Source organism: Anopheles coustani, chromosome 3, assembly GCF_943734705.1.
Source record: "Anopheles coustani chromosome 3, idAnoCousDA_361_x.2, whole genome shotgun sequence".
Classification (NCBI taxonomy): Eukaryota; Metazoa; Arthropoda; class Insecta; order Diptera; family Culicidae; genus Anopheles; species Anopheles coustani.
This window is the reverse complement of record NC_071288.1, coordinates 70,604,873-70,630,989: the sequence shown is the minus strand read 5'-3', so window position 1 is coordinate 70,630,989 and position 26,117 is coordinate 70,604,873. Positions and strand designations below refer to the sequence as shown.

Here is a 26,117-nt window from a genome sequence, read left to right as displayed (position 1 = left end):
GGGCCATTTCCTAGGAGACCAGCCGCTTGAAGCCGGCCCGATCGTGGCCGAGCTTGAGCTCCTCGTACAGCGACGGGTTGACCTCGGTCGCCATCGGGACGACGGCGTTGTCGTGGCCGAGCCCGGTCGTGGCCGTTCCGTTGGCGGCGTGCAGCGACTCCTGGCGCCAGTCCGCCCCATTGCCGACGGTCTGCCCGGACACGGCGGGAATCTGTGGAAGCAAACAAACACAATTTGGCACGGCGCAAATTGGACGGCATTGCCGTTGGTTGAGATTGCAATTTTGAAGGTAAACAAGCAAATAAGTCTCATAGTTTTCCGTAAACCAATTGGAAAAGATATTCATAAAACGTGCTTAGTCTACTTTTTACAGCCATAAACAATAAAATAATTAAAGGTTGGTCAAATCGTTATTAAAACCTATTGTAAGTAAATAAATTTTGTCATCATTATTTTCCAATTTCATTCCATGTTAGGATAATAACGCTGTACACCAATTGTTTACCATGTGCGCGAATAGTTCATGTGATATCGCTAACTTGAAGCAATAAAAGAAATAGTTCACGAATGATAGAGAACCCAATCAAAGATAGCGTAGAGAACTAAACTAACTACCAACAAACCCTCTAACGATCAAACAATTGAATGCAACTACAGGTTAAATGAGTGGATAAGGTCAAACGATACGTGCAAAGGGTGTTAAAAGTTCTGTTTGATAAGTTCCTAGTAGTATGCCTTTCTTTGTCGAAGAAGAAAGGTCAATTTATGTGCGGCGTTGCGAACCCCTTAGTCATATAATTTATAAAGTAAAACAAACCCTGAAGGTAATGAAATAATCGACAACTGAAAACCGGGAGTGAATAATTTTGTTTAATAAAAAAATATATAAATTATTTCCAATATTTGTATAAGAAAAGGAACAGGTAATGGGTCTTAATGCCTTCAAATGAACTACAAAAATACCACCATGCAATTGTGTTTTAGTCTTTCATCACTTTAAGTAGTGAAAGAATGTGTTACTTGTCCATGTTTTAGAAGAATCATATAAACACCATTAATAGGAGTTTCGGATCAACGGACTAACCTGCACGTGCTCGACGTTCATCTCCCGAAGGTAGCTCGGGTTTTCGAACGCGACACCTCCGTTCGCCTGCTTCTGGCCAAACTTTCGCCGCTTCACGACGAAAAGAGCCGCGATGGCCAGGACGATGGCGATCAGCCCGGCGATGATGCCGCTGACGACGCCCGCGTTGGTGGCGTGCGACGCACTCGTGATGTGGTGGTCTCCGAGCGTGAAGTGGAGCGGCTCGGACAGGACACTGGCGCCCAGGTGGTTGCCGGCCTTGATCACCAGCTCATACATGACGTTCGGCCTGAGGCCCTCGAGGACGATGCTCGTTTCCTTCGCATCGAGCCGACTCGTCGCGAGGCCGTTGATCACGTTCGAGAGGTTGTCGGAGACCGGCTCGAGGTCATGCCAGAACACGCGATAACCCTCGACCGTGGTCGGGTTCTTCACCGGTGGATCCCATCTGAACGAAGGAGGAGGAAGAAATAGAAACAATCAATGAAGTGGAATCGAACGGACGGACAGGTCGGAACTTACCGGATTTGAACCTTCTCGTCGCTGAGGACCTGCACCTTCAAGTTCTGCGGTGGACCCGGTAGTCGGTCTCGGTTCTCCTGGAAGCAACCGACGATCGTGCGGGTGTACTGGAGGGCGCAGATGCCGGGCGGGGTGATCGGTTCGCCTCGGCACCAGTTCAGGCAGCGTCTCGGCACTTCCTTCGAGGCACAGCAGCCGCGATGGTCGGACCCGTCGGCAGCGCAACGCATCAGCTTGTCAAAGTCCACGATGCACTCGGGCCGATCGATGACGCTCTCGATGTCGATGTAGAACGAGCACGCACTCATGCACGCGGACGACACGTTCTGCGCCACGCAGCACTCCGAGGTGTTGAACGAAGCAGCCGTATTGCGTATACGCACCGACACGGCCCGGGTGGACGATCCGAGTGCGTTCTCCGCGTGACAGAAGTAGTCACCGACGTCCTGCGGGCTGAGCTTGTTGATCGTCAACGTCATCACGTACAGTGCGTTATCCTGCCGGGGGGAGAAATGACATCAAAACGATGAGAAGAGTGCAATAAAACTCCCACAAAGACGGTTTCACTTACATCGACATCATTCGTCATCGACATGACGTAATTACCACCCTGTATAACCGGTACCCGTCCATCATGATCGCGCCAGAACATCGTCTTCGGAATCGGTCGAGCGCGGATAGTACACTTCAGATCGACCGAGTCACCCATCGAGGCGACCAAAATGCCCGACGCCTGTATCCGTGGCGCAACTGTGGAAGAGACGGACATTGAAGCGGGTTCTTAGCGCCCAAAACCGAACCAGCGTACTCACAGCTTATGTTGACCTTCTTGGCCGCCTGCATCGGAATGCCGTAGCCGTTGTCGGCGTAGCAGGAGATGTGCTCCATGTCGGTGGTGACGTTGTGGATGACGGTGATCATGTGCCGGGATGTGTCCTGCCGTACCAGGTGACCTCCGACGTAGAGCGAGATCGTCGGCGCCGGGTTGCCCATCGCCAGGCAGAGGATCGTCATCGAACCACCCTCGGAGATGATGTCCGATGGGTGCACCGTTGGGGGCTACGTTGAGACGAAGGTATAGACAATGTAATAATGCAATTAAATGTTTGGGAGCTCACCACACATTTTATGAAGGAAGTGTTGAGACATAAACCCAAATGCTTCTCGGAATAATAAGTACTTTGTTGATAAAACATTCTAGAACTCTTAAAACCGGGATAGATTTGCAATGGATGGACAATAATTAATCCGCGAGAACCAAGAATCTGATTCTTATTCACGCCATAAGCGGTTAATATAACCCAACCTGCTTTTGAGGAGTTTTTACGTACGCGAATCGTTTAACTTTATCTTGTAAAATAGTTCATGTAGACAACCAATGCTTGATGAGTTTGATAAACAAACAAATTAACTAATTAATTAGTTAACACAAAGGAATTTCAGCATGTTAAGATATCGATAAAGATGATAGGCTTGACCAACTTCTGATTTAATCTAGATCGCGGGAAACCGGTAGAACAATAACGGGTTGGAAATAGCGTTATGGCAGGCTTGCGTGGCATAACTTACATCGACATACGCTGGCAATGCTGGGTCCGTCCAAGCAACGAGCGTCTCGGAGGGCAAACTGGTCCCCTTGGCGCCGATCGCTACCACGTAGACGATGTGTTGCGTGTTGGGCAGCAGGTTGTTGACGCGCACCCACAGCAGCCGCGTGTCGATGACGGTATAGTTGTTCGCGACCTTGTGAATCACGCGGTAGGTGATGCTCTCGTGCGGATGGGAGAACTCTGGCGGCTGCCAGGCCACCGTGATCCAGGTGGCGCTGTGGGCAGAAACTGTGAGGGAGTGCGGTGGCGATGGCGCTCCGTACACCGTGCTGGCCGAGTCGGTGCGCGAGGTGTTGATGAGCAGCATCGAGGAGGGCAACGAGGTGCCGTGCTCACCGCGCGAGACAACCGTGATGCGGTAGAGTGCCTTCGGTTCGAGATCCTTCAGCTCGATGTCCGTCTCGGTGGTGTTGAGTTCCTGCGTGGGGGGAGCGATCATGGTAGGACGTGAGTTGGCAGTTGGGATCCAACATCTCCCCGGTGAGAGCGACTACTTACGTGTTCCAGCTTGATCACCGTCTCGTACATGGTCATGTTGTTCACCTTGCCGTACTGGACGAGGTAGTCGGCCGCCTTGAGTTCCGTGTTGTTCGGCTCCATCTCCGACGGGACCCAGGCGAGCGAAATCGACGTGTTGGTGACAGAGGTGACGTGCAGATCCTCCACCGGCGGCGGTATATGCCCGATGCCTTCCTCGAAGCACTGGATGATGTTCCCAGCGAACGGTAGGCAATCGGCCGGTGAGCTGGTGATCACTCCTCGACAGAGCGATTGACACTTTGGTGGCACGGCTCGGCGACTGCAGCAGGACGTGTGATCGCGTCCACCGGCGCTGCAACGCACGATCGTTCCGATCTGTCCGCGGCAGGTGTTGCCCAACTTCTGGATATCGGACATCTTGGCGTCGTAGCTGCAGAGTGGACTACACTGGGGCAGAAGCCCGGACGCGTGGCAGCAGGCGGAAATGTTGTAAAACGCCTGAGGCGGATCCAGCTGCAGATCACGCTTGGTCTGGAACACCAGCCGAGGTGACGGTCCACCCTTGCCGTGTGCGTTCACCGCCACGACGAACGCCTCGTAGTAGGTGCCCGCCTCCAGATCTTCCACAATCACCGGCGCCTGGTCCTTCTCCAGCACGGTGTACTCCTCGCCGCTGCCCAGTTTCCGGTAGTGCAGGTGGTACGCGGTCACCGTGTCGGGTAGGATCTTCGGTGGCTTCCACTCCAACACCACAAAGTGGCTTGCGATCAGTGGCGCCTTCAGCTTTGACGGAGGCCCGGACAGCACGCCGTAACCCTGCAGCAGACAGCTGCTGTACTCGGACATGTACTGTAGACACTTGAAGTAGTTGTGGTTGAGTGCCTTCACCGTGCCGGAGCAGAACGACAGGCAGCCCTCGGGAATGCCGCGGCTCTTGCAGCACGGCGTGTGATCGATGTTGTTCGCCAGACAGGCGAAGGTGATGTTGGCCCACGGGGCACACACCATCAGGTCCGGCACCTCGGTAAAGTCGGCCTTCACCGGGTCGCACATCTTCTCCAGGCACACCTTGTGGGTGATGCCCTTCTTCACGCAACATCCTCGAACATCTGCGGAAAAAGAAGCCATCGTTTAAATTATATTTTCAGTTGCATTACAGTTCGGTTTTCGGGTTTACTTTGTGAAAATGCTTGGTATACGGTATTCCTACGATATATAAGGTTATTTTTATTATTTAAAAGCATCAAAAAGAGACCCTGTACAGTTTTACAAACAGTGCACATATATTTAATTAAAAAGAATTTCATACGCAGTGTTTAGGAAACCATTATCCATGCTTAGTTATCATGAAAAGATCATCAAGACAACAAATGTTAAATAAATGATACAGCTAAGCTTTTGGTAAAGGTCGCTTCCATCGTGTGAATTGAAAATATGATAACAGTAAAGTTTAAACCCCAAGTACGATTCCCGCGAAGTGGACAAAAGCTAAATCTGGCTGCTCATCCGCTATCAGTCGCAACATGGAATGTCGATAATTTATTTATCGATTTTTCATTTTCCCTTAACATCAGCATCGCTTCTCTGGAAGCGAATGGGATCACGGAAAACCCGGCCACTTATCAACTAGGCTGAGGGGGGAAAAAAGAAGCTTGGACGGATATTGAAAGTTGGAAAACATTATAAATAATTCGCTCAGCCTCTCCCGCTTCATTCGAGGATGTGGTACAGGATGGTTCGTCCGTCGTTTCGTGGACGATGATTTTCCTGTTTTTCTTCTTCATTCCTGTAACCAAATCACTCCCGGATGCGCGGTGCGAAGGAGGAAAAACTTCCGAACTCATTGTGACAAATAACGGGAAAAGTAATTGAAATATAAATTGCCAATGTTCCGCGCGCGCGGGTTTGCAGTTGGCTCGGGAGGAAAAAGGAAATAGGAAAATGGTGGTTTGTAAAATTGTGGAGTGGTTTGTAAACCGATTGGTTGCCCCGACAAATGTCCGGTCATAAGAAGCCGAATCTCGAGGACGACTGTGTGCGCGAGAACAAAATGGATAAATAATCGATCAAACGAGCTTGGGCAGCTGCATACGTAGACGGAATTGGCTCGCCTGGACACAAGGTTTGGAGTTTCATTTTGAACACAATTTGCTGCACAGAATTGAAATGTCAAGCCCCGCCAATGAAAAGGTGGTTGGAACCAATTTTTCGCAGCACAAAAAGTGCTCAAAACGTTAAATAAGAATTCTATCACGATTCGTCCAGCTGACGATTCCTATGAGGGGGATGAAGCAAGTCTGACATTAAGCACTGATTCGTCCATCGTGTCAGCGAAAGCGACATTTCAATCTGCAAGTCAACACGATTCCGGAAATGGTCGCGTGATACTGACCGGCACACATTTACGACGACACACAGTGACTCGGTCTTTTCACGTGCCAGTCTTACGCAAGCCATGGTGAGCTGGCGCAAGTTACTGGGAACACGAGTCGGCCATTAGGAATACCGTCGAGGATGGCAGGAGGCGACAATACCATTGTCGTTGGAGTCTTTCGAAGTATCTTGTCCTCCATCCGGCACTAGTAATAAAAGCGACCAATTAGTAGGATTATACATTAGGATCGTTTGGGTTTGTATTTGTAAATTTATTTACAAAATTGATGCCATCAGGAAGTTGTTTAAGGATGAAACCTCGTTTTCCATTGATATAACCCTGAAAATTTTAGCCCAACTGCCTTTCAACACCATTTTTGCCACTTGTCCAAAATTACAGACAATGTCGACAAAATGAAAAAAAATAATGATTTTATAAAAGATTGTGAAAATCTTAAAGGAGTTTTTAATAATTCCAACTTTCACTTAACAGGAACTGTCCAACCCCAACTCAAACCCAACTTACTAAGTTGTCTAAACGCGAAATAAAAAAGCAAGTTTCGTTGCGTAACTAAAATTTCACTTAACGTAGCCAGGGTAGAAATGTATTTCCCAGCAACGCAATTTATTTGACGACTTGCTCAATGGAAAGCTTTAGAAGGAGTCAATAGAATAAAACCATTTAAAATGATCGTTAAACGAAATAAAGAAAGCCGTTTTATACGTTTTAAGTTCACTTGTATGATTCACAACGCTAAAGGGGTATTATTATTAATGTTAGAGATAAAATAATAAAGCTCATTTACAATTCTGCATAGCTTGCTCATCAGGCTTATCATTGCCAGTTACAGTTAATTTGTTGTGAGTCGTGTAAACGAGTGATGAGTTCGGAAACTTTCAGTCAACTAAAACAAAGACGACCGAAAGTTTCCGATGAATGAAAGTTGCTATCATCTATCTGCACGTTTATTATCCCATCATCTATTTAATTTTTAAGAAACTATAAATAGTTATTTCGGTTACTGAAAATAACCGTAATAAAAAATACGTGCAAGTAAATCCGATGGACAAGAGACGGCAATATTCTGTGACGAATAACAGAGTGTGAGATTTTATTGTTAAATGTTTTTCGTCCAAGCTAATCATTTTGCTTGATGGGTCAAAATTCTTCAAATCCATAAATCATAAACCATAATCCAAACTACTGTTTGCTTTTTAGTATGAATATTATTTTAGAAGCTACTAACACTACACAACCAATGAAGAAACAATTTCATTGAGGGTTCATTTCATTGAGAAGTGATGTAAAAGCAGCAAACAAGTGCTGAAAATTGTTAACTTTGTGGTGAATAACACCAATAAAATATGTTTTAGAAAATTATGACTTTATATTAAAAAATAGAGAAAAATTAACCCTGTTTTGAATGAAACAGAACAGCATCAATCAGAAGTGTTGCTTAATTTCATCCAATAATCGGTTTAATTCTACGATCAATATATGAATTTCTTGTATAAGTTAATCTTATTTTAAAGTCACAAAGATCAGATTGGTTGTTTTCTTCGATGAAGAAGCTAAAAGTAAACCAACCATTTGCATAACATCTGATTCCTTCTTTCAAGAAAATGTTAATTACGTCACTATTGCTAGAGACTTCGACGTTTGCATATTTTAATAAAAAAAAGGTTGCAAAGTAGCAAAAAGAAATGAGTCGTGATCGGAACAAGAAATAAGTAAATAACTTAAAGGTCACGTTGCGGGATTGATCATGGGACGGAAGATTCTCCGTAAATACGTGACTTCTCGCAGCCCCCTCCCAACGCTGGTAATTGGCCAGCTACAAAACGGGAGCTTACCTGGAAGAACCGGGACCACGGCGACGCTGGTTTGCTTGCTGACGACGCCACTTTCGAGTGTGAGGGCGCGGATGCGCATGCTGGGCAGGCTGGAGCCGTGATCGTTGTGCGCACTCACGGTGACGGTGTACATCGTGAACGGCATCAGGTTGGACAGGACGGCCGTGGTCTGGTCGGCGGACACCTGCAGCGTTACCAGCCCGTCCTTGGCGTCGGTGGCGTTGGCGAGCGCGTCCTGGTCGAAGGCGTGCAGCCGGGTGGCGTTGAGCTGGTAGAACTTGACGCTGCCGCCGAGCTTCTCCGGCGCCATCCAGCTCACCTGCAGCGAGCGCTCGGTCAGCGGCTCCACCGACACCGACTGCGGCTCCGACGGCAGGCGCTGGATGTTGTCCAGAATGCACTGCAGCCCGGGCAGGGTGTGCTGCACGCAGGAGACGCGCGACTTGAGCAGATCGGTGAACGGCGTGTACTCGCCCCGGCACATGTCCTGACACAGGTCCGGGATGCCCTTCTCCACGCAGCACGGCACGTGATTCCGCCCGTCCGCCATACAGCGCACGATGTTCGGGAAGTCGCGCTCGCACTGCTCCGGCTCGACGCCGGCCGACCCGTCCAGGATGTTGTGCAGCACGCAGAAGCCCATGCAGCCGGCGGACACGTTGTTCGCGTGGCAGCAGTCGGTGAAGTCGTGCGTCACCAGCGGCACGCCGTCCGGGCTGACGTCCTCCTCGGAGTCGGCGTACGTGTCCGAGTCGGAGTCCTCCTCCTCCTCGGAGGTGACGCCCGCTTCCGAGTGTTCCGGCGGGGCCGTGGTCGACGCACCGGCCGCATCCGTGGCGTTCCGGCTGGAGGCCGTTTTCTTCTTCGCCTGGCGCACTGTTGACGAGTTGAAACAACAACATCCCGGATTAGTGTTGACGTAATTTTCCCCTCGGCGCGGGCGATAGTTTACGAGCAAGAAATCGGTTTTAATGGGAAAAGTTGTCAGCGCGCTTCTCGACGCAAAGTTCGACACGGTGTTTTTGCAAGAAGATGGAGAAACTCTTCAATGCTCGTAGAACGTAAAACTTTATCATTGTAAACTGGGGCCGAACTTCCTTCCGAACTCATCCGACACCGGGTGGCTCTTGAACATCGAAAATGGTGTTCTGCTCTTTGATTGTTTGCTCGCTCGCTCGTTTCGGCTCGTGACGCCATCCCGAACTAGAATGGTTATCATTAAAGCCGAGTGGGTGAACTCCAAAATACTATTCCATTAAGTGAATCTCTCCGATGGGTGAAAATACACACCAGCTTTGGTTTGTAGGCTACCAATCTAAATGAAAGTCAAATAATCTCGTGCAATAACAATAAAGCTCGCTAGTCTAGCTCGCATTCTTTCAGTTACAGAGCTTCAAACAAAGAGTAACCCTCTTGAAGTACCGACTCGCTGTAGAACTCGGTAAATCTTACTGCTAGCTATAATTACCTGTCAGCGGGTGGAAACTCCTTACGATCGGGTCACTGTTCACCTCGCACACATACACGTCCGAGTCGTTGACACGTGTTTCCTTAATGAGCAGCACCCATACGTCACCGCCGAGGGGAGTTCTGCCTTTGGGGGCTGAAATAGACAAACGAGACAACAGTAATGAGAACGTGAGAAAGCTAATACATGCTAATTTGCGGGGTATTGTTGCAAATGTTCTTTTGATATGCTATGCTATTCAGAAGTATGTCATCATTGAAAGCAGAAAATGTAGGATTTTAACATCTTGGAAGAGCAGAATCTAGGAAAGATAGGCTAAACTTAAAATTAGTTCACTGGAAGAACATTCTAACAAATTTACTAATATTTATATGCCCGTTTCAATGCTTTAAATTGATTTAACAAATTTTCGAGCTGACAAAATGTTTCAATTTATTCTAGCATGAGCTCAATTCGATATAATAACAAATATTTAAAAGCAAAATTAATACAGCCTGGACGCCAACAACCTCCAAATGTATGTCATCAAAATCCTTGATCAGTGAAGCCTTCATTTTCCATCTCGTCCAAAGCGTAAACTTTCCAGCAGCACAAGTGGCAAATAACACAGCGCGAGTGAAAAAGTTTGTTTTTCCAGACCGGCTTCAACCGACTGTGGAAAATAAATAAAAACGTTCTGTCGTTCTGGGAGAAAAAGTTCGCTTTATATGCTTGTAAGTGGAACGGTTTGTGTTTTTCTCCTACATTTGTTTCGAAACGTCAAGCAACTCGTCTCGCTCGGAACCGACAACATCAAAGTGAAATGTAACTTTCACTTTTGAAAGCCCGTAAACGGTGGATTGCACAAAACACGGCCGGCCGGTCTCCTCCGTCCGGCTGTAGTGCGCCCTGGACCCGGGGAAAACTTAAAGCACCGCCACCGGTTTCGCACGGTTTTGCTCGGGAGTCCCGACCGGGTTGGGCTCCCGGACTTCCCGGTAATGGTGTGGGGTGGTTGTGTGCAAAATAATCGCGCCCGGAAAAGTCGCAAGAAGAAACCCCAAACCAACGAAAACCTTTCCCGAAGAGTTCGGGAAGACTGAAAAATGGTTTCGTTTGAAGTACTTAAGCTCGCTCGGGTTCTTGCTCTTTCCGCCTGCGTGGCCATTGCAGTTCCACGAGCGAAGCGAATGTAAGAGCCAGCAGTAGATTTCGTCCTGAGGTCGCCCTTTCGCGGCATTTTCCGGTGAAAAAGGACTCATCACATCGTGGAGCTCGAGTGAAGGCTAAAGGTATCACTTCACCGGAAGCGCACTCCGGGGATGCCGTGTATATGTGTGTGTGTGTGTAAATGCAGAAGCCTGGTTACACTTCCACCTCGTCGAGGATGGAATAGTGCTTGGTTGCTTGGCGAACAATTTTCCCCGAACGAAACGGACGTTCAAACGGAAGGTTGTAACGTGGGCAGGACGCGGAGATACCTACGGGCGGGGCAAAATAATTAGCGAACATTGCTGCAAAAACGTGCATCTGAACACATTTCTAAAGCTGCACGTGCCTGCGGTGCCCTTTAGAAGTCAGGTGGTAGCAGCTTTTTTGTTTGCTTTCCTCCACAGTCAGATTGAGAAAAGAAAGCTTGCGCTTTCTTTTAATCACCGTCTTGTACACTCTGTGCGGAATGGCTTCATCAGGTTGTTCCAGTTTCCAGGTTGGTGGCTTAAGGGTGCGATGCTATAAGGCGATGTATTTATGTTTAAGAAAAAGACACGCAAATAAAATGAGGTGCAGGTGTAATTCGCAGAGACCAGCCGTTTACTTGAAGGATGTTGTTAACCATTATTTTATTACAATTAGCTAAAGACTTCTAAACGGGATATTTAGCTAGCAATAAACTAGTATCATCATCAGTCTTTCGTTTTACACGGTGATCACCTAATAAGACAAGTATTAACAACCTTGATTTACAAATTTAAACATTATGCACGGGGTAGTGTTAATCCTACTTTTCAATGTAAATTTGTATGTTAGAAAAATAACTGTTGAAAACTGAATGTTTATTCTTAGTTGCGTAGAACATTGCTGCTAGAAAATTCAGAAACTCAATAAATTCAGTGATTTTCTCATACACCGTTTTATTGTGTGGAGATTTCCATGCACTTCATATACTAAATTGAAAATAGTTTTTCTCGCACTTTTTGTCATTGATTGTACTATAAGAGTATTTGAACTTGCATAAGAAGATAATGTTTAAATCCATACTCTCGAACAAAAGTAAAATAAAAAACAGTATACTAAGGTAAGTTAATGAAATTTACGTATCCTACAGCCTTTATGCAACTTCATACATTAATTGGTTGTACTAATAGTTTAGAAAAGAAAAAAGTTTTAGAAATCATTTACGCTCTTTTAATTGATAAATCCATTGTAAGTTTCCTAGTAACTTTTAAATTATTTAAAAAATTGTCTTTCCATCAATCGCTTAATCACTAACTAAAATAATTTTTTTTGTATAAAATGGAAACATTTGGAACTTTACATCTTTACGTTTGGAGAAAGACATTTAATGGTCAACTGTGTAACAGTTACGAATAAATGTAGATAAAAAGGATGATACTCAAATCTTGTAAAAACTGTTCATACAAACGAAACTGACCAAGTTATCAGTGCAAAAGAAAGAAATAGAATTGCACGAGAGAAACAAAGAGAAAATGTGCATCCCGTGAAAACTGCCCATTTCACTACAAACAAACAATGCCGTTTTACAATACCAGCTGTTGTGCAGACAATCCTGAATAGACGTGGTCCAGCAACAAAGCTACCCCAGACCGAAAATCTGCAATTGAGCTCAATTGTAAAGAGTTCAGGAGAACGAAATTTTGGACGGCTAGTCGGTGACCTTCTCCTGCACCCGGCACTCCTGAAGTGGCGCATTCATGGTGCTGTTTGAGTGAAAGATAAACATGCCGTGGTCGTTAACAAGGACACGGCCGGACGTGGAACCGTTCGCGACACTGCGTCCAATATTTCTCTAGTGACACCGCCAGGCACCGGCACCATCGGAACCAACTAGACATCCCGTAAACGATGAATGCGACTATCTGTTTGTCTGCCAGTCGTCTGTCTTACGTGTTGATTTACTGAGGAACACGCAGCCCTGCACACACCCTGCTTAAGTTGGTACGCCATGCACATTCATGCGCTTTTCAAGAGCGTGATGTGCAAGTCCGACGCTCGTTTCCGGTCCGCCAACGGAAATAGTATTCTGTAACGGAAAGACGGAAACTGAACAACCGAGCGAGCGCGACCATCGCCCGTTGGAAATCCAAGTGTAACACCGGGAGTTTTTCTCTTCTGCACCAAAAACGGACGATGATCCTTTGATGTGCGTTGACCTTGTCGTTCCCGAACGTCCTGCTGGAGGAGTGGGAAAATTCACCTGACTGGCAAGTGAGCTTGGTACTGTCTGTCCGTGAGAAAAGGAATGAGCAATTCCTTTTTGTGCCAATGGAAATGAAGCGAGAATGGAAATGGTGCGATTGTACGATGTTCTGCTCGGCATTGGGACCCGTATCGCAACCCAACGGATTTTTGCAACTATTGTTCCTAAATTACTTCGTTTCAAGATGGACGTTCGTAATACTGTCACATACACCGGTACAATGTAATAAAATTGCGCATCACCTCGAGTCGGGAAAAAGAGAATAGCATTTTCAGTGGAAAATACAAAGCGAAAATTGAACAAATTAAACCTAAGTTTAGCATCAACCGTTGGGGACGCGTAATGTTAAAACAGATTTAACACTGACTTGTGTAAAACTGTGATTTAAACTCGAGATTGAAATGAACAAAGAGCAGGTTAAGATAACAAAATAAAGTTAAAAATAAATCCTCAAATGGTTGGTGCAAAGTGTTGGAAGGTTTTAGAAATTATAAATTCGCCAAAATTGGACCGTTAGTTAAAATGAAACAAATTTGTTTTTGTATTTGATGTATCAACACGTTTCAGAGATATAAGAAAACGACCAGGATTGCGTCAAACTAAAGCCTCGGAAGTAACCTGACGTTAAAAAAGTCAACAGTCTTTGTCTCAAACCAAATTTATGTGGTAAGGAATATTCATTATTTGCACTTTTATCATATTTTTTCATTATTGTAGTTAGTTTATACCAGTTTTTTTCCTTTTCAATGTACAAAATTTGTTGAAATTTTGTTTTATATATATATGTTTGGACGGCCAGGCCGTATTGTATTTTATGTACCAAAATATAACACTTTTCTTAACCTAATGCAGTTGTTGAAATTTGGTAAAAGATGTAAAACAAGCTTTCTTGGTGTTCTAGATTTTTGTTATTATTGATGGAAAATATCATCACGGATAAAAATGTTTGAGCATTTGTATCTCAAGTGTAAACTTTATCTGACACTAAATAACATAAGGGTTTTAACATACAGTTGGTGTTATGTTAGAAATGTTAAACAACAAATTAAAACCGAAGTTAATCGACGGAAAAATCAAAGTTTTAACACCGAATATTCAATCGATGCTGCTCGTAAAACAAAGCAACCGCTCAACCCTGTTCGTCCCAATCCTTTTCCTTTGGGCGATATCATTAACTACGAACGCAAATTTAATGTCGAAAGTAATGAAAAGCAATAATTTGGTCTAGAGTTGTAGTCATCATTTAGCGACGCCCTTTAAGTCGTTCCCGCACAGTCGAGATGGTGTACAAATGCAAAGAAAGACTACCAAATCGTTAGCAACGCTGCTAGTCCCAAAAGTCAGCTGCACATAAACTTGAACTTCGCACATTTAAAAACACGACAGCGTGGAGCTTTCCCTTTGCGGCTGTGAATTTACAAATGGGTGCGCCAACTAACCAAATCCGCACAATAAATTGATACCGATGGGATGCGAGCTTCACCATGTCCTTGGTGTTTCCGAAACGAAATACTTCTCCCTTGGTTGTCTCCTAGGGAGTTTGGCAGCGTCTCAACGGCAGGGGAAAGGTGGGGATGGATGCATGTGTGGCTGGCAGGCAAACAGTACCATGCGAGCCACTCCTTAACTTTTGTGCTTACGAATTTCGCCCTAATAAGTGAGCGTAGCATAAATTACTCGAAACTTTCTAATTAAAATTAGGAACGATGCTTCCCGGGGTTCAGACGACACACGGCGCTGGTCTAAGGAGCTTCGGGTTTTTCGTGCGCTTTCCACTTGCCGAGCAATGGGAGGACGACCGAACGAACGGTTTCCACAACGCGCCAGTGGTGTGGCGCTTTGGGAAACAATTTTAAATTCAATTGTTTTCACTTTATTTACTCTTTCGGGCGAGTTTCGGGCGGGCGGCGCAGGTGGAGATGATCCGTACCCTCCCCCCTTAGTGGGCAGGTGAGTTTTCGGTTGACGTTTCGTGCCGGAAAAAGGGCTGCTTGGGGGTGCACGTGGGCGGGTTTCCCCCCAAGTGCCAGCTCGACGTGCCAGCACGACGTCCACACAACGAACGGGACGCGTGCTAGCGCGTGTGGAATGCGGCCAACATTCCAGACATTCACTAGCAACACTCTCGTTTGGTTGTTGCGTTCCCAGCGCGAACAAATGTCCTTTCGACGAGAAAGGGCGGCGTTGAAGCGGAACGGAAGGAAAGCAAAACGAAGGAAAATATTTCTCCCAAAACGGCTTTTCCTCCCCGAGAAGCGAGGAGGAATGAAAAGAAAGAAGAAAAAAAACCAACCAAGTTCCATCTTGACACGCTGCCATTGCCCGTCGTCTTCGGCACGGTCAACATTCCAAACCCGTTTGGAATGTCTTTGAATCTTGAACCGCCCCTCCGAAGGTGGCCCCGACGGAAGACGTTGCTCCTACGGAAGACGTTGTTCGTCCTCGGCGCCTTCTTTCCTTCGTTGTTCACCGTTTCTTAATTAAATTGCTGAATTATTGAAGACGCGATGTTTTGAAGCAGGTGAAGAAGACGCACCCGAGGAAAAAAGGGGTTCACCAGGGATGATGATGATCAGCCGGGGAAGAAACGTGGGGAGGTGGTGGGTCGGCCTCTCGTTAAGCTGGTTTATCGACATTGGTGCCCCGGGAACCCCCCAAAAAACCGCCCGCACTCAACACGCCAAGGTGACTGATAATGAGCGGAGATTATTACCGAAATAATCACTTTCGGTAAATGAGCGACAAAAATGTTTTCAATGTTTTGCGACAAATGTCCCCTCCCTGTTCCCCTTTCCTGGGCAGGAAAATTCTCTGCCAACTAATGAAAAACTTTGCCCCACTTTATGTGTGTGTGTGTGTATGTGTGACGTGCTTTCGTATACTTACAGTCGTCGTGGAGGACGCTGATCCGGCGGTCGCCAGTGACCCGGTTCATGCCGGCCGACAGGATCTCGTGAGGGCCCTTGCGCCAGAGGACGGTGTCGTTGTTGAAGGGAGTCATCACGACGCAGGTCAGCAGCGCGTCCTCGCCAACGTGCACCATCGAGGGGCCACCGGTTCCTGCAAAAAAGGGCGAAAGGATAACGGCGCGGTATTAGTACAACAACTCCTCTCGTTCTCGCACTCCCATTCTAGAATGCTGTCATAATTAGATATTTTACAACCGGACGCCCGGTGTGGAAGGACAGGTGAGGGGGGTCGGGGAAATAGTGGCTCGCAGGGGGGTTCGAAAATGTTGACAATCACAATAAAAAGAAATGTTTATTATAAGCACACCAGAGGCCAGTTAAACAGCGGAAAAATGCCTCATGCTCGGGAAAAGGGGCAGTCTTTGCTCACCTTTGCAGCAAAGAATGGAATGGAACTTTGGTTTTTCGGTAAAAATTCTCCGGAAATTCCAGGATGCCCCTACCGAAGCGGATGTCCGTCGAGGATTGCCGAAGGTGTTGGGCTTATGGTAAGTGTGTTTTTCAGCAAGCCTAGTTTCTTTTGCAATCGGGATAATGCTGATGTATACTTTAATTAAATTACTACTATTAGCTTTGTTTAGGGAACATTGTTTTGTTTTGACATAATGTCTTTTGAACAATAAAAGGGCAGTTATCATTTGTTTGTACATTATTTTGAATTTATAGCTTCGATATCCATCCGAATTTTGGGTCATTGTTTGTTACCATTTCAGTAAAATGTCAATGTTGCTTAATAAGTTTTTCCCTTCTTAGTTTATTTCTCGGATTTATGGATTATTTCGTTTGTTTACATGTTTCTTTACATTTACGTTTGAACTATTTTCTGCTGAAGACTTGATATTTGTTCAGAAAGAAGAAAAATACAAAGCAACACGAATAAATGAAAGTAAGAAATAGATTTTCTCTTAATCAGGTTTTCAAATACCAAGAACTACATTAACGTTGAGAGATTCATCTGTTAAGTAGATATGTTAAAATATGAGATGCTTTAAAAATACGTATTTGTCAATACGTAGTACATACGCAGAACTTAAGACTTACCAACCCAGATAATATTAATGCTCAACAATATCCTATTCATAGCCAACTTAGACTCAATGACTCGAGTAGAAAACTTAAATTTCCTTATCTAGAAATGAGCCCTGCTGCGCAGCGCTCAGCGAACTAATATTTTCCAAACAATAAAAATAATATTAATGAGTGATTATGCTCGGGTAAACCACTACGGATCGCTTGGGAATATTATAAATGGTTTTGCCGCACGCTCCGAAACCACCGGAAAGATTAATCATGCTGCGGGCGGACGCAACACCGCCGCCCGAACGAGTGGCTCAAGTTTTCCAAATTGATTCCAAAATTAATGCTTCCCATGAAATTGGCAAAGTTTCTCACCCGATGGTGGGCGAACGCAGACGACTGTCGGCAAAAGGGGTAAACACGGTCGTCCAGCGACGTCGCCGAGGCCAAGTGTCCGATCTGCTCCTCCTGGTCGCCAGCACTTTGGAGTGGCGTTTTATTTTTCTGCTGGAAAAATATTGAACCCCTCAGACTGTCCCGCAAGCTCGGAGGTTTTGAGTTGGGGAAATTTTTCTTTAACATTTATTTTTTTTTTACTTTCGGTTTTTCCGTCCGTCAAGGTGTGGAAAGTGATAAAATGAATTTCACAACCACGGGCCGCCGAAAGGGGGCCGCGGGAAGGACGGGATTCGGAGCGGGACAAAAGATGGGAATATTGGGAGCAACTAGCGTCTGCTATAAAAATAACGACCAGTGAAATGGAATAAAAAACAACCGAAGGAAAACGGAGAAAGGGAAGACAAGTCCAACGGAAAGAGCACAGAGGAACAAAAGCGAAAAAAAAAAAACATAAAGTGTACAGCTATTTTAGTGTTGGACAGCTTTAAGAACTTTTATTTTCCAGCTTCTGCTGACAGCCGTCCGACTTGGGCCGGTGGCCGAATAATGTGGAGACGTTTTGAGTGAGTGCAGAAAGGGGGCGGAAACACATAAAACGTTCCCGTTTTTTTATACTTTCCCCTCTTCTTCTCAACCCCCTCCGTAAAAGTCTCCCGGAAGTCTGTTTTTAGTCCGTTGCGATTCGAATCGGTTCTCGGTGTTCCGCTTTCCGAGTGCGGTGCGATCGGTAACGTCTTGCGCCAACCGGGCCAAATGCCATGGTGTCCTTTGATAGGATTATTATTTTCCCGGTAAGGGAAAATAAATGGAGCGACAGAAAGGGAAAAGAAGAGGCGAATAATAAAACCTCGCTGACGTTTCGACGGCTGTAACTCCTACGGATGAAAAGCCTACGGAAAGAGTGTAGACTTTGCTATTGGCGAAGTGTTTTTTTTCGGTGGCGGCGGAGGAAACCATCGGCATGCCATCCGTTAGCCGCATGTCGGATCTTTCGACGCCTTTCCGTGTCAACTGTGTGTGTGTGTGTGTGTAACGATGTAGTGAAAGGAAGAAAAGAAAAAACCGGCCCTAGCTTACCGAAGCACTGATTGCTGGAATGTCGGTGTCGGAAAAGCCGCACGAGCAGCTTGTATTTTTATTTCAAACATATAACCGTTCGCTATGTATGTTATTTCCCAGGCCGGTAAGGTGCTGCTGCACGTACGTACGTTTTCCCGCGGTCGAGCGAAACCGAAGGGCACAAGAAAACGAAATTGCTTCACTAACAGCAGCAGCGAAGTTGATTTCCCAACCGTGAAAGTTTACTCCGAACGGAGGCACTAAACGAGTTGATGCGTAAAAGTACTTAGTGTTGGTGGGTGTGTGTGTGTGTGCGCGTGAGGGCAAGCAACTGTGACGAAACAACCTGTTTCCGTGACGAGTACATAAATCTTCGAGCTGGATGCTGGATGACGTTTGTCATTTTTCTTCGATGTCACACTTTGTTCGCGTTAATATTTACCTTTCTTCGATTGCAAACGAAACTTGACTTATTGCTGTACGGTAGTTGAATAATCATCAAATATAGTTAAATAAACGGCAAATATAAAGTGTTAAATGCATTTTCATGCTATCTTGCATTGGAAAAATTAAGCATTTAATTGAATTTTCTAACATAACTTAAAGCAAATTTTAAACTTTGAATCACTTTTTATCTTTGTAAAATAAGTAGTAAGCCCAATTTTTTTTACGATTTCAAGCAATTTGTTTCAAAAATAGCTGAACCTTTTTTCTTTGAATCCCGAAACATTAATTCATTTTATTGTTCAGTCTCAAAAAGCTGAAAAAGGAAACGCTTCGCCCAAAACGTTAAACGTCACATGGCATCAAATTTGTCAAGCTGCTTGACTGCACAAAGCATCGGAAAAGCCGTCTAATCACACATCATAAAATATGGAGCTCGATCGCTCGAGGGAACCGAAAACGATTAGGGAGTTTTCGTTGTACCGCAAGGCGTTCAAAGAACCACAATTTGAGCCGCCGCGAGCTGATGTTGCTGTACCTGTTGTTGTGGCGGTGTTTTGTTTTGTTTTTCAATAATAATGATTTTTCAGCGCGCGAGAAAACCCAACATTAGCATAAGATTGGCCGACTTGTTCGTTTGTTGCGAACAAAGTCGTGGCGGGAACGGAAGGAGCCGGATGATGAACAACTTTTCCATTTGATATATATTTTGCATTCCTTTCCCTGTGCCGTCGGTTTTTCCCGGCGTGTCAAATGTTTTATTTCCATCGGGGGTTTTGCTTCTTTTTTTTTTGTCGTGCTTCAACATGTTCCACAATCTTCCTCTGCTCTGCTCGTCGGAGCTTTTGCCTCCTTTTGTTTGTGGGTGCTTTGCGGTACGTGAGGGAGTGTGCTACGGACCGAAAATTGTCAATCTTGTCGGTCGTGCATCTTCAAGGAGGAAGGAAAAAGGATACCGTGAAGAGGAACAAAAAAGGCAAAGAAAATAAGGACACGCCATGGGTACCATTAACAAAGCGAGCGTGATACTGGATGCTGGAGTGGCATAACAAATTAAATCTTATCGCTTTGCACAGGCTGAAAAATGAGTGAACATAAATAATATCCAGCCGAACGGATGGGCCTGTGGGGGAACTGATTCCAAGCTTCCGGCAGGCGAGCGGCCCGGATGTGACACGCCAAACTCGGACGATCCCTGACGAGCCCCGGCCGGAAGTCCCGGAAATGGAGTGAAAATACAGCTAATTTCCTTCCACGGTACGTCGTGTCCCCGCTCCTGGCTCATCCCGCGGGCGAGCTCACGCGCTTTTCCGCCCGGCCGAGAGAAAATTGTTATTTTCAATCATTCTAATTACGGAAACGAATCAAACGATCCAATCAATGGCGTCAATGATTCGTTCGGGGCGTGCTTATTACTGATCCTTCTCGTTCTTTTCCACTTTCCAATCCATTTCCACCCATTAGCCGCAAAATCGTTGGGAAGGAGAAGCTCATCCTAAGATGGGGAGCCGGAAAACGATTTTTCTCAATTCGGGTTCCGCTTACAAACGAGATTTCAAAAGTTCGGGGTCACACGAGGGAGCGCTGGGGGAAGGGTGGGGGGAACATTCACCGACGATTAGCAAGAATAATGCGCTGAAGAGCGGTTTACTCATCCGCAGCGAATAAGACGTTAATGAAATGGGCAAGGTGATAACACAAGATGAGGTGGGAACGTCTGAATGGACTATTCAATTCAGTATTGAGATGACGTTTAACAGAGATTTTCATGCTGATATATGACATTTCTTTGTAATAACACGAGCGCTTTTAGGCTTGTTCGTTTTGTTTTAGTTACAGCCAAAGTTAGATAGAGTATAGATAAAAATTTCATAAAATACCACTTAAAATTTACAACACAACCATACCAAAAAGTGAACAAATGATGAGGCATATTGCTCTATCGAATAATTTTCTTACACAGTGGACCTCCAAAATTATTTAGAAAACGCAATTTTCTTCTACTCCATAAGTAATTGTTCAAACGAATTAAATAGTCTCCGTAAGGGTAGTTTCACGAAGGAAACTTAATATGAAGATAACTAAAATTAATATTTTCCTGGTTATTGTTATTATTATATAAGATCACATAGTTTGTTTTACAATCGATTGCAAAGGAACAATATTAACCCCTTTACAGTTTTTCCCGAGCCTGGCAGTTTTTGTCGCCTGTTTTGTTTCTATTTTCGTTGTGCGACGTTAAGTGCACCTGCTTCAAAAACACGTCATTACATGTTTGTACATTTTAACTCATTTATGCGATACTAATCGATGAAATGGAACAACATTTAACACAGTACTGATCTAAATCACAAAAAATCTCAAAAAAACACTGTTACTGTGAAGGGGTTAACATCATTTTAAAGCGAAAAGAAATTAGGAAACGGCAGCAAATAAAAGTTAGAAATATAATAAGATATATTACACTTTTTAATAAGACATTATGGATACTTTCTTTACATTATATTTACTCAACAATCCATTCCTGTATACCTAACAATAGCACATTATTGTAGAGGTGAAAATTGCAGTCACAACTGAAAATAAAAACTATGTTTATGATAATAAGTTGGCAAGGAAAAAAACAATAACCCGTCTGCAAATATTTGTTAAGCTAACGCCCTCGATTCCCATTGTATGACGCTTGCAATGCCCCTTTGGGTACCTGAGAACTATAATACTTTTGCGATAGCTTTCCGCATGTATTGCCAAAATAGGACAGGTAAAAGAAAGCTAGCTTTTATTACTTTTACCCTTTTCTTCTTACTCTGTTTTTCTACCCCGGCACTTACCTACTTTCAAAGAATTTTTTTTTTCGTCTGTTATCTGTACGTTTGTTCAAACTACAAAACCATCAGGATTGGTTCTCACACTGTAATTAGCTTTACAACCCCTGGCACGACCCATAATAAGCCAAACCTGATCGAAGTAACGACCCTTAACGGTTGTACCTGCGCCGTTAAATCCTCCAGACGCCTCCCCCCGGGAATTCGGAGAGCACTGTCTGTTCAGTGGCTTTCTGAATGGAAAGGTTGGGCGCGGCAAGGGGAAGTCTGCTTTCGGAAATTGCGATCATTTTTTAACTACACTTTAGTAGTTTACATGCCGCTTACGTACGGGACCGTCCAATATGGCGGCGGGTGTAATCTTGCAAAGGGCCTTTCTCGTTCTCGGCGAACGTGCCCCGGGATTCGAGTGGTAACAAGTACAAATTACTATTTCATAAACCCTCGACCTAAAATAACTATAGACCCACACACGCACACATAAAAGCATACGCAGGCACGGCACTCGACAAGAAGGACGAAGGCGGAAAGACATCGGCATTCACGGCGGCGATGAGTATATCCCACGGGATTTTCCCCAAAACCTGACCGCTTTCCTCCCGACCCGTGAGCAATCCAATTTACATAAATATCTTCGGCTCTTATCGCGCCGGAGGAATTATTTCCCCTCGAAATCCCGGTTTACTCTTCCCCCCCAAGGGTGGATTCTACTGTTTCCCGGCGGGATTCTGGCTTCCGTTTGGCTTCTGAGCGCCTCCCGGGAAGTGAGAGGAAACAAATCCGGAGAACACGAACCCTTCATCCGTCGCAACGGGGAATCTTCCTGTAGGATTTATGCTGTCACCGTTTTTGTTTGTAATTTTTTTAAAAGGACTAACTAGGAATTGTCTGAAAATCCTCATCCTGTATCTCAAAGAAGGCGTTGAAGGGAGTCGAGTACCGGAGTCTCTAAGTCTAGGTGAGTTGGGCGCATTGGAGGATGGGAAACTACTGTCAGACATCCAGCACGATCAGAATCTAGTATCCCAATCCTTTTTCTTATGTAATTGTGACCGAGATCTAATGAGGAAAAAACCAGGCATTAAAATTCTCTCCAAAAGATTCTTCCACCACATTCAATTAAACCTCGAATTGTGATAGGAAAGGAACACTCGGACGGGGAGTTGAACCGGACCCGGTGGAACGGAACATGCTCGGCGTGCTTTTGCTGACAAGGGTCGATTTGTTCGCCGCACTCGACGGGGAAATTAGGGTTTTCGCAAAGTCAACACTTTACACTCCCGGTGATTTGGTACCCATGTTTCCCGGCCGCTTCGCCTGTTCGGGATTAAGCTACCGCTTAAAACACTCCTCCTATGGCACACACAGAGATTTTGTGCCAAATGCTGTCATTTAGCAAAAGCCCTCCCCTCACGTGGGTGGACACGTATCACAACCTGACAACGGAAAACGAATGGGCGTATTTTAATGCCGAACGTTTAAAAACTATTTCCAGTTGGCGCGTGGGAAGGGAAAGTGTTCGGGTTCATTTGGAACATTTTAAACCGATGTAATAATCCGGTGTCAGTTTGTGTTGCGACAAGACAATCTTGTCCACGTGCGGAAAGGGAGAGGGGGAGATCGTTCGGCAATACTGACACGAGAGGGTGGGAGTTAATAAAATCCTACCAACACCGTGTGTCCTGGTGCATGTTTTCCGGAATTCGTAAAAATCGATTCATGTACTTCCGTCGCGCCCGGTGCTGCGTGTGTGTGTGTGTATGTGTGTGTGGGAAAACTCACTGCTTGTACATTTAACACGACACACGATTGTGCATCGGCCGAGATGCCGTACCGGCAGCTGTGTTTAACTTTGGCGATGGCGATGAAACTTTTTTAATTTCGTGGCAACAAAACGGGCCGATTCCCGAATGATCGTAAAGTGTGTGCCGACGGTGGGTGTGTTCTCGCTTAAACCGTATCCTTTTCTCGGTTCCACCCAGCTGGTTTCGGTAACCAGCTTAATTATTGTGCTGTAAAACGACGAACTTTTCTTCCTGCTGGCGATGCACGTTCGTGAGGTACATCCCTTCAGGTGTATATTCATCCGGATATCGAGCATCGGGGGGAACGCCTCGGGGTTAAAGGAGGCCCGTTTTATTGTGCACCCTTTGGTCTGGCCCTGGGTCAGGCCTTTAAATCGAGGACTTCAACCGCAGAGTTGAGCGACTTTTTGATTGGCAAACTGGCCTCCTTCCTGGGATAGGATCGACGCAGTGGTTGGGAATGTTCCGCGAATGTTGAGTTACTCGTGTTGCTAACGAGTTGCGGCGGGCGCTCGAGCTCAGAGATTAGGGAAATGTTACCACGAAGCTTCGTGCCTCATTCTGGATGATGGTAGTTAGTACAACTTTAGACGTTTAATGCTGCAGAAGTGAAGCATTGTCTACTGATTAGGAAAGTTAAAGCTTGCAACTATGGGGTTTAAAACAAAGCATTAATTAATGCATAGGGGCTAGTTTATCACGTTGGGTGTAGTTTGAATCGTGATAAAGTCATATAGAAAATGTATGAAGTCGATTCAAAACGACTTGCCGTGATTCTGTCTTAAAAATCATGGATTGATACACTTCGATCTGGAACCATCTCGAATAATAATTTGAGTTATTTGTAAATAAGCATCATTTAAGTCTGTTAAAATTTGTTTTAATGAGTTAATAAAATTTAAACTATTTTGGTTGACTACTTAGAAATTTTCATTGCCAAATAGCTAACAATGACAATACTTCGGTTAATATTAGCGTGCAGATTACCGTTATCCCTATTTTACAAGAGAATTGAATTTTAAAATGCTGCTTTAAGCAAACTTTCAAAATATTGTGACAAAACTTAATCAAGAATTAAATATATTTTAACCGTACTATCAAGAACAAAAAAAAACACATAAAAGAATTAACCTGAGTTGTTGGAGATATTGTAGAAGTACCGAAAGAATCTAATTCTGTAAAATTTGATGAAGTGGAACAGACATAAGATAAATTGCGAAGAAAATGAACAATATAATTCACATTCAATGATCTAACGCACGTTGTACTGAGCATTATTTAAAATGAAACAAAAACTCGTAGTTCAAAAATGAGTTAATTTGCTTAAACATTTTGAAATGAAATATTTTCATCGAAAGTTCTTCAAGAGTTCTAGAGAGGTTCAAGTTCTCTTCTCTTGAACTGCGAACTAATCAGTAAAGTAAGCAGAATCTACGACAAATAGCATATCTTTGGGTTTCAAGTTTATCCCAAAGTGCAGATTGTTCTACCAGTGTCAGTGCCAACAGCATCCATACTGCACCAGTATGTGTTAGTGTGCACTTAAAAATCGCAAAATGTCGGTTTGGATTTTTCCCAGGCCAGCGCACATGACGACGACCAAGCGTTCAGTTGTATCGTGCCGTTCAACACGTGCGGTAAACATTTTAAAATCCCCTTCCGTATCGCGTGGTTTCAGCGGAAACATACAACGACAAGGTCAAAGGGCGATAATGTGATTCGCGTGAATAAATTAGCATGACAAATTGGGGCCGAACAAGTGATTGAAATCCCCAAACCAGGCGACGGTTATTGCTTTATCGCGCGGGACTTCTCACTGACCGCAGGCTCAATTTCTGCTGTAGGAAGTGAGCAAATTGACTTTCTCATCTCATTAGCCACGGTGTCAAGTGGAAGTGTGTCTTGGGAAGCGCTCGTCCATCAATCAGCCGTTTGACAACAGGCATTTTTCGATACCGGCGGCGATTAGAAGATAGCGCAGGATTTTCGCGCTGGAAGCTGGAAAACTCGTGATAGGGCGATTTCGGTCGCGTTTGGCGAAAGTTCCGCCATGCCGGGATTGGACGGAAATTGCTAATTTTAAGTTGATTTGCCCCAGGGAGGCGCGTTGTTGGAAAAACTGGTCGTTGCCGGCGGGAAAAGCATAACTTCACACCGGTCGGCAAAAGCACGCCGGATCGCGGATCGCGTATAATAAATATTTAACGAAGTAAGCAATTGACTTACCGACGGGGTCAGCGGCATCGACCCGACCGCCACCAAGGGCCAGCAGAAGGTGAACGTGGAGTAGGGCTGCCAGCAGCAGGGAGAAACGTGCCCGGTCGGACGCCATCGCCGGTTCCACTGCGAGTCCTTCGGCAGGACGAACTGCGAGCCGCCGTTTCGGTGCGATTCCGTTTGTGTTGCACAGCTCGTGTGTTGATGTGCGTGCGAGTCGGGGGGGTGCCTGGAGCGTCGGAATCAAGCGACGGCAAGCGGAACACGTTTCCGAGGGACGGTGGGCTGCGGTGACCGAGGATCAATCCCGTGGTAATTCATTCAACGCTCGAGTGCCTAAAAGAAAACAGAACGAAATCGTCACACGTCAAAAAGGGATGACATTTTGGGGATTTGAAGGAAACGTTACTTTTTCTCAACCGGTTCGCCGCGGTATGAAATTTAAATTCGAATTAGCGTCCCACATGCGCATGGGTTGTAGGAAATTTGCCAAAAATTTTCCACCCAAGCCGCGGCCCAATTCGATTACGAGACAATTGGCAAACGGTTTCGGGACGTGTGGGTGCGCGTGAG

The 26,117-nt window shown here is 45.2% G+C and overlaps 1 protein-coding gene across 1 annotated transcript; it reads right to left on the bottom strand.

The window, feature by feature from the left end:
• Positions 1-10: 10 nt before the first annotated feature.
• On the bottom strand, positions 11-25,659 carry LOC131266190 (Ig-like and fibronectin type-III domain-containing protein 1). The gene is made up of 11 exons (XM_058268579.1): positions 25,554-25,659; positions 15,696-15,869; positions 9,392-9,526; positions 7,924-8,799; positions 3,715-4,805; positions 3,176-3,634; positions 2,419-2,665; positions 2,178-2,356; positions 1,607-2,103; positions 1,085-1,532; positions 11-211 (listed from the first exon to the last, which is right to left on the bottom strand). Exons 1-11 carry the CDS (start codon positions 25,657-25,659, stop codon positions 11-13), a joined length of 4,413 nt encoding a protein of 1,470 aa, XP_058124562.1.
• Positions 25,660-26,117: the final 458 nt, after the last annotated feature.